Source organism: Vespula pensylvanica, chromosome 19, assembly GCF_014466175.1.
Source record: "Vespula pensylvanica isolate Volc-1 chromosome 19, ASM1446617v1, whole genome shotgun sequence".
In the NCBI taxonomy this organism is placed as follows: Eukaryota; Metazoa; Arthropoda; class Insecta; order Hymenoptera; family Vespidae; genus Vespula; species Vespula pensylvanica.
In genome coordinates this window covers 1,188,089-1,201,878 of record NC_057703.1, presented here as the reverse complement: position 1 = coordinate 1,201,878, position 13,790 = coordinate 1,188,089, and the positions used below count along the sequence as shown (strand labels likewise).

Genomic DNA, 13,790 nt, shown 5'->3' with positions numbered 1-13,790 from the left:
TCTCTCTCTTCCTTTATATGTGAGTGTGTGAGTGTATGTGTTCGCTCGATCGAAACGAGAAGCGTTCGCCAGTGCAATCTGCTATCTCGGCTTAAAGGGGACAGCTTGTCCTCTTTTCTAACCCGACCTACATCAATACTATACATTCGTTTTATCCTTCTAAGTAATTACATGCAATATCTAACAACCGTTTGCTTGCGTTATCAATGAAAGGGATAAAAAATTAGTTGATTCAATGAGTAAAATTTGTTCGAAGAAAAAAAAAGAAGAGAAAAAATTATTTGTACGATACAGAAAAAAAAAAAAAAAAATTGCATAAATAATACAAATTATTTGTACGTACTATATGATACGAAAGAAAACTGATTTTTACATATACGATAATAAGTAATATACAAAATCTCTAATAAGAATTCGTTCGTTTCTATGGAGTCTTTCTCTATGCGGTCATCTCGTTCTCAAGGAGAAAGAATAAAGCAGGTATCAAGAGAGTGAAATCGGAATGGCCAAGATCCTCCTCCTCCTCCTCCTCCTTCTCCTCCTTGTGATCCTAGACGATCGAGATGCCAACCACAAGAGGACGAACGTTCCCTTTTTGCTGTGCTTGTCCCTTCACGGTTAGTCTCTCGTACTCGCGTTTTCTTGGAAGAGGTTGCTTCTCGTACGTCGAGAGAGAGAGAGAGAGAGAGAGAGAGAGAGAGAGAGAGAGAGAGAGAGAGAATTTAAAGAAAATAGACGATAAAGAGAAACAAAACTCTGCTCCATATTTATCGGAGCGAATGGAACGGCCTGAACGGTTTGACAAAAAAGAAATTAGACTCTTATTAATTAATTTCAAATGATCCGAGGAATGCTGTTCTAGAAACAACGAATGAATGTGAAACATTTAAGCTGACAGGAAATCTGATCTTTCAAAGTTTCATAAAGTATTCTGAATTTAATTAGAAAATGAGATACATACATACATATATATATATATAGGAAAAAGAAAATGTTTCCAATTATCTTTGCGAACGAATCGAATAGAATTGATTTCGAGAAATGAAAGTGTATATATATATATACAAGATTAAATTTTCAATTTCTAATATGTTTAATTTTCCTTTGAAACGATCTAATCGAGATAGTCATTCGGGATGGAAATTAAAAGAGGAAGAGAGAACCAGAGAGAGAGAGAGAGAGAGAGAGAGAAGAGAGAGAGAAATAAAACGAACGAAAAAAATGAAATTAATTTTATCAATGAGAAACGTATACGAACTTGTGTGAAATTTTAACAGAAGTTTCCGGTCTTCGATTATTTAAGACGAAATACTCGGACGAATAAAATCAGTCGAAGAGAAAAGCGAAGGAAGAAAAGAACAAAAAAGGGTAAAGTAAAAAAATATCCTCTACGATCATTTCTACGAGGAAAAAAAAAAAGAAAAGAAAGAAGAAACTATTAATCGCGCCATTGATCGCGCTATGAAAAAAAAAAGGATAAATGTAAAAAACATCGAACGAATAGATTTCGAAAATACTTACATACAATTATCGTCTAATCGATGTAAAGCAAGATCGTCACACGCGGGATGAAAGTTAAGAGAGGTAGGTGACGGGGACTGAGACGAGTACGGGGTAAGGGTGGAGGCGGGTGCGGGTGCGGGGGCGTTGGCGGGGTATATAAGGAGGGTGGGGGATAGAGAGTGAGAGAGCAAGAGCAACAGAGAGAGAGAGAGAGAGAGAGAGAGAAAGAGAGAGATCAAGACTAGTTTGGATCCCGAAGGTCTTCTAGTTCGGTTCGTAATCGAGGTAGCTACAGAGTCGAGCGCCATACTTCGAAGCGGACTAATGGTGCGTCTAAGGCACCCAAGGGGAACAAAATGAATTTTGAAGGGAGAGAAAGAGGCTCGAAAGGCAACTACAGGAAGAAGGAGGAAGAGGAGGAGGATGAAAACGACGACGAAAGAGACGACTACGAAGACTACGAAGACGAGGAGGAGTTTGAGTTGGAGTTGTTGTGGAGTCTCAGGGCCTGAGCAAGCCTTACGACCGCTTCTTGCTAGAAACGCATGAATAATGCAACAATTGGCTGGAGCGACGACGATCCTTTGTTTTCGCAGGCCCTTCGTTACTGCCCGCCAAATTGCTCGCTAAGACTATACACACCACGTCGGCTAGTCACCACCGACCAATTTTGCACCGTAAACTATCACTAATACGTACATATACGCATATACGTACACGTACTCATATGCATCCATCTACCTACACGTACGCGTTATATTTCGTTTTCTCTTTTTCTCTCTTGCCCTTTTTTTCCCCTTGTTCCACACTGTTCTCTTTTTTTAACTTTCAAATAATTAACAATTATATGGGGCTTTAGTCTAATCGTTTTGCGCAACACCTGCATCTCTCGGAGAGATAGATGCAACGTATACACACGTACACGTATATACACGTATCTATCTATGTATTTATATGTACATGACAGAAGAATGGATTGTTCGTTTCCAGGAAACAACCTGATGCACTTGACAAGGTAGGAAAGAATTTCTTTGAAGAACGCATGAATCAAAGCAACTCTTTGTCAGGTATACATTTACTGTCGTTCACCTGTTCTACAAGTTATAACTATTATAAAGGATTGCTCCCTTTCAAAAGGTAGACATGGTACGAAAAAATTATAGAAAGTTACGATGGAATTTTACGGTTTTGAAAAACTCGTTAAATAATTGAATTTATGACTTATTTCGTTTCAAACCTTTGTCTCTCGGTGGAGTCTTTTTTTTTTGTTTTTTTTTTTTTTTAGAGAAGAGGGAAAAAACGAATAAGAAAAAGAAGAAGGAAAAAAGAAGAGAAGTAAAAATCGGTAAAACTTGATAAAAGATAGAGATAACGATAGAGATAAAGAGAAAGTGAAAAAGAGAAGCAGGTAGGACCTTGAGGAAACCTAGATTTCAAGTCAAATTATCTTAATGAAGTGTCACTAATGTTCATCCTTTTAAAAATTCCTTTCTAAAGAGACGGGATCATCCTCCGTTCATCATTCAGGTAGTTCTACGTACGATAGAGTAAATAATAGACTTTCTTCTTCTTCTTTTTCTTTCTTGTTTTTTTTCTCCTTTCTCCCGATAAAACATTCATTCGAAAAATTGTATCGTATCAGAGATCTCTCAATGGAATCGCATGGAATTAATGGGGGATAAAAAAGGGAAGGAAAACAGAAAGAGGGAGAAAAAAAGAAAGAAAGAAGATAAACGACGAATAATAATATCGAATAAAAGCATAGTTACGATATATTTCCTTCGTCGATTAATTTGAAACAACATTTTTGAAGTCTCCCCCTACGATTGACTACGATACACCGTACGAACGAACGAACGAAGGATTTATACTATACTAGAGTAAATTCGTAATAAGCATGAATTAATATTTATACTTTCGTCGAATTTAATCGTCCGTTTCCGATATTACAAAATCTACGTGGCAATCTACTGTAAAATGTTAAATGTCCAAGTGAAACGAATTGTAACGTTACTTCGGGCTATTTAAATATTCATAAATCTTTGAATAAATTCAAACTCACGCCACAAGAAAAATTACACGTTTTCATTGTAACTCGCAACTAAAACCCTGGATAATAAATAATACGTATGTATCCTTGTTGTACTTGACGTTTGTTCGTTTCAAATAACTCGAACTTTAGACTCGCTAAAAGAGGGATAGAGAAAGAGAGAGAGAGAGAGAGAGAGAGAGACAGATAGACATAGACAAATATACAGAGTTTGTGTGTAGGCGAATAGGCATAGCACTTTATTGAATTAGCAATACCACAGACACACGATTACAAATTTGTCTCTTATCTCCGAGTAAGAACTTGGTAAAAGTTATTCTAATTTTCATACCGGTCGAATTCTAAGAAAATTAATTATTTTTATTTATGAAAGTTGTTCGCTTACTTTCCAAACCATTTCGAAATAGATTTCTCTCTTTCTCTCTCTCCCTCTCCCTCTCCCTCTCTTTCTTTTTCCCTTAGACATTCATTAAAACAAAAATTCAATTTAATTCATTTACGAAGATAATTAAATAGAAAGAAAATAAATAAAGATAAACGAGTAAATTCATTATAAAAGTTGAAAAAAGATGGTGCAAGTTTCTGTATATCTGTCTTTGTCTCTCTCTCTCTCTCTCTCTCTCTCTCTCTCTCTCTCTCTCTCTCTCTCTCTCTCTCTCTTCCTCTCTCTTTCTCTTTCAACATACATTAATATAAACCTATGGACCAGTCACTCATACAAACGTATTGCGCTTACGGCCATTGCACCGCGAACGACTAAGAAGCTCTCACATACCTGAGAAGAGTTGCCCAGCCTCCTCCATCGCTTCACTTACCTTTTATACCTGAACAGACAGAGAGAGAGAGAGAGAGAGAGAGAGAGAAAGAGAGAGAAGATCGTGTCATTAAATAATCCCTTGGCCGACGCTCATCAGGATCCTTACGAGGCGAAATAATATTCGGCCGAGCATCCTACAGACGGCTGTGCGATATTTTACGTAAGGATCCCTATGCATCCTCTCTGTCCTTTTCTAACTTTTTTTTAATGTCCATCTATCTCTTATTCCCTCTCTGTCTCTCTCGCTTTTTCTCGCTCTACCTCTCTCTCTCACCCTTTTCATCTTTATTATTCTTTTTATCTCTATCTATCCTCTTGTCACGGCTCGTTTTCATCCGATCCTCGTTCACACGTGAATATAAACGATCGTCTTCTCTCTCTCTCTCTCTCTCTCTCTCTCTCTCTCTCTCTCTCTCTCTCTCTCTCTCTCTCTCTCTTTCTCACTCTCTCTCTTATTTCCGTTTGTTTTTTTTCGCTCCATTATTGTTATTATTATTTTTACTTTTTTGTTCGTCCTCTTCTTCTTCTTTTTATTTTTTATTTATTTATTTATGTTTTTTTATCGTTCTAAATTTCTTTCTCTTTTTGTATGTCCCTCTCTCTCTCTATATATATATATATATCTTCCTCTCTCTATCTCTCTATCTCTACCAAAAATGATAACGATTTATCAATCGATAAAACGCAATTATGCAAATTCATTTAATTATACGGAACGAAATCTTTTAAAGCGAGAAGAAAAATGTTATTGCAACTAATATCCCGATAAAGACAGAATGTACATATATGTACATACATATATATATATATAATATATATACATATATATATACGTGTAAGCTTGGCGATGATTTAAATTGAGATTACAAGTAGGCGGAAGTGAGCGTTCGATAGTTACGGTCGATATCTTCGATACGATACTTGACTACTATTGGGTTCCAGTTTTATGATATATATATATAGATATAGATATAGATATACGCACACACATACATATATATATATAATGTATATATGTCTCTCGCATGTTTGTCTTACTAGAAACGTTTAACTTGTTATCGTTTATTGCAAGTACTCTACTATCGGTTCGATTAATTCATCGGTGTATGATTTCTTTTCCACCGATTTTTCTGTTGTTTTTTCATTTTCTTGTTTTTTATCATTCGCTTTTCTTTATTTCCTCCCATACGAATCTTGCGACATATTTCTAAGTGTATACTTAACGTAAAATATTCAGTTCGTAATTAAATTCCATCTTCGATTTTTTGAATCGTGACTGTAAGATTATCGTTAGAAGAGGTATCGTTAGATACCTATCAAAGACATGTGCAACTTCGTGACAAGCTATGAGACGTTCAAATTGTTTCTCTTTCTCTCTCTCTTTTTTTTCTTTCTGCTAGTTTGTTCTTTTTTCTTATATAAATTTTTCTTTATATAAATCTGCATAAACCAATAAAGGAAACAAAAATAATTGTTACTTTATCGAGCTTGTTAGCTTAGATCAAACACAAATATATATATATATATATATATATATATATATATATATCGATCAATCGATCGATCGATCGATCTTCGAGAAAACGTAAAAATATCGGAAGGAACTTATCACGAATTGATTACTTTATTTATACGAATTTATTACGCAATTAATTCCGATTATTTTTACTTATCTCGAAAATGAGAAAGATAGAGAGAGATATGAAAAATCTTAATTTTCTTTCTCTCTTTCATTCGACCTCTTTATCTCTCTCTCTCTCTCTCTCTCTCTCTCTCTCTCTCTCTCTCTCTCTCTCTTTCTTACTCATTTAAGTAAAATTCCCTTTCGATCTACGATCGATCTACCATAGAAAGTAATTTCCTCGCGTGTAACACGCAACTATCGTAACAATACCTTGTGAATCTTTCCCCAATTAAGTGTCGGAAGTTCGATCAGGTGCAAAATACAAGAGCGCACGTGTGTTCACGTTCGTCAGTTTGGATGAAAGATATATATATATATATATATATATATATATATATATATATATAGAGAGAGAGAGACAGAGAGAGAGACAGAAAGAAAGAGAGAGAGAGAGAAACTAACTTCCTAATATACTATACTATTTCTTTCTCTCTCTATCTCTTTTTCTATCTCTTTCTTTTTTTAACGAAGCGACACTCAAGAACAGATTATTCCAAGAAGAATAATTCTGTAATTTTAAAAGAGAATGAGGGGAAACAGAAAGAGAGAGAGAGAGAGAGAGAGAGAGAGAGAGAGAGAGTTAGAGAGAGATAGAAAGATCCTTTTCGCGACTAATTCCGCAGGTGTACAGTGGTCCCTTCTGCCGAGGATCGTCTGATCGTCAAAGAAACATGCACTAGGTGGAGGAAAGATAATGTAAGGATAGCAGCCAACGCAGACGGCTTAAGGTGTGTTCAAAAAAGAGAGAAAGAGGTATAGCAAAGTCGAAAAATGCGTTTTAGAATCCTAAAGTCATAAGTAACTATTTTGTGTCGACGGTATTAAACTTCGAAAATAGAGATCTACGACGGATTTGTTCGGAAAATGTTTTTCTTAATCTCTTCTTTTTTTTTTTTTAAATGAATTTTTTCACAACTATTACAATAATCAATTTTTTATTTTCTGAATGAAAAATTGATAAGATCAATCGTCGATAAATAGAAGAAGAATATTTCGCGAAAAGAGAATAAATGAATTTCTTATGAAAATCGGAGTTTGTATCTATCGTTCTATCTCTTGCCGTCTTAATCTCTAACACTAACAATAAAAGGAGAGGAAGGAGGCATCGCAAACTCGTTTGGCAGTTAGCGAGTCCTTCCGAGTATCAAGAAGGAACGACGCGATGTGTTGGTGGACAGGCTGATGGTTAAACGCGATGCTACTCTGAGTAGTAGAAGCAGAAGCAGAAGAAGAAGAAGAAGAAAGAGAAGAAGAAGAAGAAGAGGAAGATGAAGAAGCAGAAGAAAAAGGTGAAGAAGAAGGTGAAGAAGAAGGAAAGATGCTCCCGGCTAAAGTCTTTCGCTGTTTGATCTTTTGCTCCTGCCGCCTTATACACTGACCTATATTTGCTGGAACCGGGTCTGCTGGAGTAGACCCACTACCCCGAAGAGAGAAGAACATACGACACCACACACTCATACAACCAGACAGACAGCAGCGCGCACACGCACGTACACACGTGTAGACACTGTTCCCTTTCATCGATCCGATCTCACTCAACCACGTAAGTTTTTATATGGATAATTTAATTCAATAAAAAATGAAAAATAAAACAGAAAAGAAAGGGAAAATTCCATTTTCTATTCACTCTCGATACACGATATATTCTGATATAATCACAATTTGAAAAAAATCTGCAATAATGATTGTCGGACGTGTAAGACATTACTGATCGAATATGCATTGAATTTTTCTTTTCTTTTTGTTTCTATTTCCTTTTTTCTTTTCTTTTCTTTTCTTTATTTCTCCTCCTCTTTTTTCTTTCTCTTTTTTCTTTCTTTTTTTTTTTTTTTTAATCTTTCATCTTTCCTTTTGAACATGCTTATTAAGGGTAATTATAAAAAAAAGCGCGTTTTAATAATATCGTTCCTCCGATTGGTTTCAATCTTAAAATGATTTCAACGAATAATAATCATACGTTATCACGAAATATAACTTCGAAGAAATATTTTCTCGTTCGTTGATACGTTTATATTCCATCATTAAACACGCCGTTACGTAGCTCTCTGGTAATTAGCAACACCGGTAAATGAGATTAAAATCACGAGAAAAGAAGACTTCTCTTCTTGCCGAATATTCGCGTAATCTCTCTCTCTCTCTCTCTCTCTCTCTCTCTCTCTCTCTCTTTCTCTCTCTCTCTCTCTCTCTCTCTCTCTCTCTCTCTCTCTCTCTCTCTCTCTCTCTATCTCTCGCTATCTATATGTAGGTATAATTAAAGGAGGAGTTTAATTAACTTACGTACGATTCTTAAGCTTCTTCTTACGAAAAAAAAATAAAAAGAAGAAAAAGTATGGAAAGTAAAAAATAAAGAAAAAAGAAAGATAAAAAGGAAAAAGCTCGAAGATTTCCGTGCTAATTAATCGGTTCCTTTAGAAAGTCGATTCTGAGTCGCGTGGGTGTTACAAATAACTCTAAACAAGATGAACAAAATAAATAAATAAAAATGTAAATCTGACGTTTCATTTATTATTATTACGTATCAGAATCGAAAGTCATTAATAAAGTTCCAAAATGAATAAAATAATCGACAACCTTGGTAAATATATGTAAACATATACATACGTATATATATATATATATATATATATATATATATGCGTATGTATATATTATATACACTTTTTCATATACGCGATCATATACATTTACTTAAATATCTTGCAACATGCTTTTAAGATAACTCCTACTTCGCTTGAAATGTACATGGATAAAAAAAAGAGAAAGAGAGAGAGAGAGAGAGAGAGAGAGAGAGAGAGAGAGAGAACATCATGCTTAATAACTTTTACACGCACGTTCAAGCTTTTACTTTGGATAGTTCGGATAATGGAAACGACTTCCATTATCGATAATTTTATCCTCCTCCGGAAGAGATAAGTACATAGACGGTGGTGACATAAACTGTGGATTTTAAAGAGAGGTCTACTGTTTCTCTTTTTTTTCTATCTGTCTCTCTCTCTCTTTTTTTTGGTGTTTTTTTCCCTCTTTCTCTTTTCCTTTCTTTTTCCTTTCATTATTCAAATAAATGAAAGCGTACCACAGCAAATATTAATGCAAATAATCATAGAAAAATGCACAACGCACACGCAATTACCGTCGTTATGTAGGTATGATTATTAAAAGTAAATAAAGGCTAAAAGTGTGCTTGGAACAATCAGTTCGAATTTTTTCTTTGATAAATTGCGATCCCGGTAATTGCAGCGATTGTGTGTATTGTAGAAAGAAGAAGGAAAAGAACAAGAAGAAGAAGAAGGAGAAGAAGAAAAAAAGATTTAAATACGAGCCATTAAATCATGTTCATGGAGGAGATTGGAAACGATTTGTCGATAAAAACGATTTGGCGAACGTTTTATGGACACGTTATTAAAATCGTTCCATGTTAAATGATCGAAATAGGAAAATAGTCTGTGACGAGGACAATCAGATTATATCGTATAATCCTTCGTACCGAGAATAATGATTATGCGTGAAGAAAAAAGGAGAGAGACAGAGAGACAGAGAGAGAGAGAGAGAGAGAAAATAAAGGACAAGAATTGACAATAGTGTAGAAATATTTAATCGAGAACCTTGGACAGTGTCCTAGTTTCGAGAAACGCTGCATTACGTCCAGCCCCTATCGAATGAAAGAAAGAAAGAAAGAAAGAAAGAAAGAGAGAAAGAAAAAGATAGATATAGAAAGAAAGAGAGAGAGAAAAAGAGACAGAAGATAGAAGCTTTATGCGGTACACAGTATGAAAGAGAAGGATAGAAATAGAGAAAAGTATGTTCGTGTCGAACCAGAGCATATTCCATTTTCAGCTCGAACAAGCTCCATTTCTATCTATCTCTTTCTCTCTCATTAGCACTCCTGACCCTCCAGCAGACCAAGCAAACGATGGCAATGGCGACGACGACCACGACGACGAGGACGAGGACGACTATGACTATGACTGTGACTATGACTACGACGACGATGACTACGACGACGACAACGACGACGACGACGACGACGAGAAAGTAAAGGGTCGGTGAATGCAGCTGCAAATGAGAGGAGGCACCGCCAATCCCAATGTCGTTTGCACAAGGTAGCTCTCTATGAAAGATGCAAAGCGTTGAATGAAGACCACTATGTCGGTTACGTAGATATATCGAGGACGAACGAGAAAGATAAGGTGAGAGGAAGAGGAAGAGGGAGAGAGAGAGAGAGAGAGAGTGCTTTGATCAAAGATACCCATGATACTCCGTTTACTTTCCCTCCAACAGAGAGTTGTTCCTCTTTTGAAGTATCCATTTCTCTTTTCCTTTTCTTATAAAAAAAGAAAAAAGAAAGAAAGAAAGAAAGATGGAAGAAAGAAAAAACGAAAAGGATAGAACCTTACGTGCGATGAATATTAGAAATAACGGGTCAGAAGAGAGAAAAGGAAAAAAGATTAGAAGAAGAGGGGAAAAAAATTAAAAGGAAGAAAAATTCGTCGGCGTATTATATAAAACTTGAGTAGCTCTAAGTATTACAATGACGATGTAACGTATTAAACTGTAGAAGTTGTTGCGAACCGAGTATCACGTAATATTGCGCAACGTTGTGGTTGGTCAATTGAATACAAGTAAGTACGTAGGATACAGGTACGTACGATAAATACGTACGTTATGTACTTACTAACGTACGTACTTCAAAAAATATATACAGGCGTATATATTTAGTTATGCATTTATGGACGTAGGTAAAGTATATAAGTACTCACCGGTTTATTGGCTAAAGCCGAAGTAGAAGCAGCGATGCTTCGATCGGTAGGATGATGATCGTTCTCGTATTCGTCACGATGATGCCTAACGCCGGTAGCGTAAGTTTCTCTAACGTCTCTTACGTCCCTTACGTCCCTGAAGTCGCGGAAGTCGCGTAGGTCGCGAGGGTCTCGCAGGTCGCAGCGGCTCACGTGGTCCCGTTCACCGCGAGGCTGCCTCGACATCGCCGTGGGCTCCTCCTCCTCCGAGTCGAGCAGCAGCTGCTCGACTCCTCCAACACCTCCTCCTCCTCCACCTCCTCCTCGACCTCCACCTCCACCTCCACCGTCGTCGTCGCCGCCGCTGCCGCTGCCGTCACCGCCGCCGCCGCCGCCGCCACCTCCGACGCCTCCTCCCCCGCCGCCACCTTCTCCTCCACCTCCAACACCAGCTCCGCGTCGGGCGGGATGACGCCGGAGGTCACACCATCCTACCTCCTCCTCCCCCGCCCCTCCAGCGAGCTCGCCACGGGCCAACCGAGCCGTGCCTGGAGCCCTCACGACCGATCTGCCTCTGACAACCTCCTGCCCCCGCGACTCGACGGGGGCCTCCACCACATCACACTTATACCCTAAACCACCCCGACGACACTTTTCCTCTCCTCGACGACACTGCGATATCTAAACACTTTTTGTTCGTAAGAAGATGGAGAACGGGGCAGTAGGAGAAAGAGAGGGAGAGAGAGAGAGAAATAAATGATAGAAGATTGATAGAGGAAAGAAAAAAATCAAAAAAGGTGGACGCTACTAAATTCACCTCTCCTCCCTTTCTCACTCCCTCCCTCTCTCTCTCTCTCTCTCTCTCTCTCTCTCTGTCTCTCTCTCTCTCTCTTGTTCTCGTTTTCTCTCTATCTCTAATTTTCTTCTTCCAGTTTTCCACCTTTTATCTTCTTTCTGTAAGCACAATATATACGTCGGAATTTGTTATTAGTTCGTCCCAATCGGTATATACACACACATATATATATAATATATATATGTATATATATATATATATATATATATATATATATAATTACGATTTAATTTGTAATTCGTATATCAAAGTAATCGTTAATATTAATACTTATCCGACGTTACACGCTCTACTGATACCATGACTAAGACGATCTCTATCGAACGCGTCCTACAAAGTTTACCTTTTTTCAAACCATTCCCTCTCTCCGATTCTATATCAATATCCTTGCATCTTTGTCGTCCAATGACATTTAAGACTCGTTTGAATTTCTTCGAATCGCGAATATTATCAAAACCGTCTTTATTTATTTATTTACATCGTATCACGAACTTGGTCAATGTCGAGACGTCGACCTATGACGGATTACGAATTCGTTTAACATTTAAAAAAATCATGCACGATATCGGTCGTAACTAAGTTATACGTACATGTCCGTATTTATCTAACTTAAGTAAGTAAGTAAGTAACTACATATGCGATATCTTGAATCGGCGCGTAAAAGAGAGACGACGTATAACGTTACATAAAGGTCAACGTATCTTCGATACGTTATATCACGTCGTTCGCCGACCTCGACCGTCGAGGTAGAATTCCGAAGCAGTACAACCGACTGGAAGGTGAAAAGCATATCCTTCGTGCTGACAGTGTTATGTGATCTCTCTCTCTCTCTCTCTTACTCTCTCACTCTGTCTCTCTCCCTCTATCTATCTATCTATCTCTCTTTTCTCTCTGATAGAAAGAAAGAGAACGGAAGTGTCCGATCTCTCTCTTTCTCTTTCTCTTTTTCTTGTCAAGGTCGAACCTCCGGAGGACTTTCATAGCAAAAAGAAGAAGAAGTGGAAGAGTAAGAGAAAAAGAAAGATGGAAGGAGGATGAGGATGACGACGATGACGACGACGACGTTGATAACGATAAAATTGATAACGACCACGTTCGCTCGAAAAAAGCGAAATGAAATAAGGTCGATTTCGAGTGTTGCTTTTTTAATAGCTAACACGAATAGGAAACGGAAAGCTCGGCGTCCAAGGTATAGCAAGTTGAGGTTAGGTCACGCCGCAGATCCACGAATGTAGGGCTGTGGGTCGCGCCCGGTCGGGCTCAGCTGCGCTACGAGCTGAAGAAGGGTTACAAGCACCAATCGGATGTAACGCGCACGAACCGTTCGTCTACCTGCCTCGATTTTTTTCTCTTTCTATTTTTCTCTTCTTCTTCTTCTTCTTCTTCTCTCCTTTTTTTCTTCCTTTTTTTTGCTTTCCCCCACCCCTCGCCTATATATATATATATATATATATATATAATTTCTTTTATATTTCCATTACCCCCAACTGCTATTCCCGTACACTTTTTCTTCAATAAAAAAAGAAAAAAGAAGGATATGCTTTTTAACACCTTGTTATCGCGATCCGACGATAGCGAGCGTTTAGATTTAGTAGAGCGTGTTCGTCGAGGGTGCAAGCAAATTAATGGATAGTTAAAAAAGAGAAAGAGAAAAAAAAAGAAACGGAAACTTCTTCTTCTTCTTTTCTTTTTTCTCTTTCTTCTCTTTTTTTCTTCGCGTTTAAATCTCATTTCCCAAACTTACTGTATATCTCTTATCCCACGTAGTTTTCCACTTGTCTTCACACAGTGAACTCGGCGAACCTGTCACAAACCCGCGCACGGACGTATGTAACGTACAGTCGGTCGGTCGGTCGGTCGGTCGGTCGGTCGATCGGTCTGTAGGTCGGTCGATTCACGAAGATTCTTGTTAGTTTTTTCTCGATTCTCTTTTCTCTCTGTTTTCTTTTCTTTCTTATTTCACGATTAGGCCAACCAGTTATAAACTCTCTTCTTGGGAGTTTTTAATATTTGACAACGCGCACGAGTCAATTTAGGAATCGGGTTAGCAAAAAATTTATGTGGTATGTCGTAAAGATACTCTGCTTGTATGTGTGTATGTATCTCTCTCTCTCTCTCTCTCTCTCTCTCTCTCTCTCTCTCTC

General features: G+C 37.6%; 1 protein-coding gene across 7 annotated transcripts in view; it reads right to left on the bottom strand.

Moving 5' to 3' along the window:
* The window catches only part of LOC122635663 (voltage-dependent L-type calcium channel subunit beta-2), a 68,871-nt gene extending 57,751 nt beyond the window's left edge, over positions 1–11,120 (bottom strand). For 2 of the 7 annotated variants that reach the window (XM_043826131.1, XM_043826135.1), the window contains exon 1: positions 10,812–11,120. In XM_043826131.1, coding sequence (XP_043682066.1) covers positions 10,812–11,036 — 225 coding nt within the window. In that variant the 5' untranslated portion in view covers positions 11,037–11,120. The remainder of the gene's footprint in view (positions 1–10,811) is intronic. The other 5 variants (XM_043826129.1, XM_043826134.1, XM_043826132.1 and 2 more) reach the window with 3 other exon arrangements.
* Positions 11,121–13,790: the final 2,670 nt, after the last annotated feature.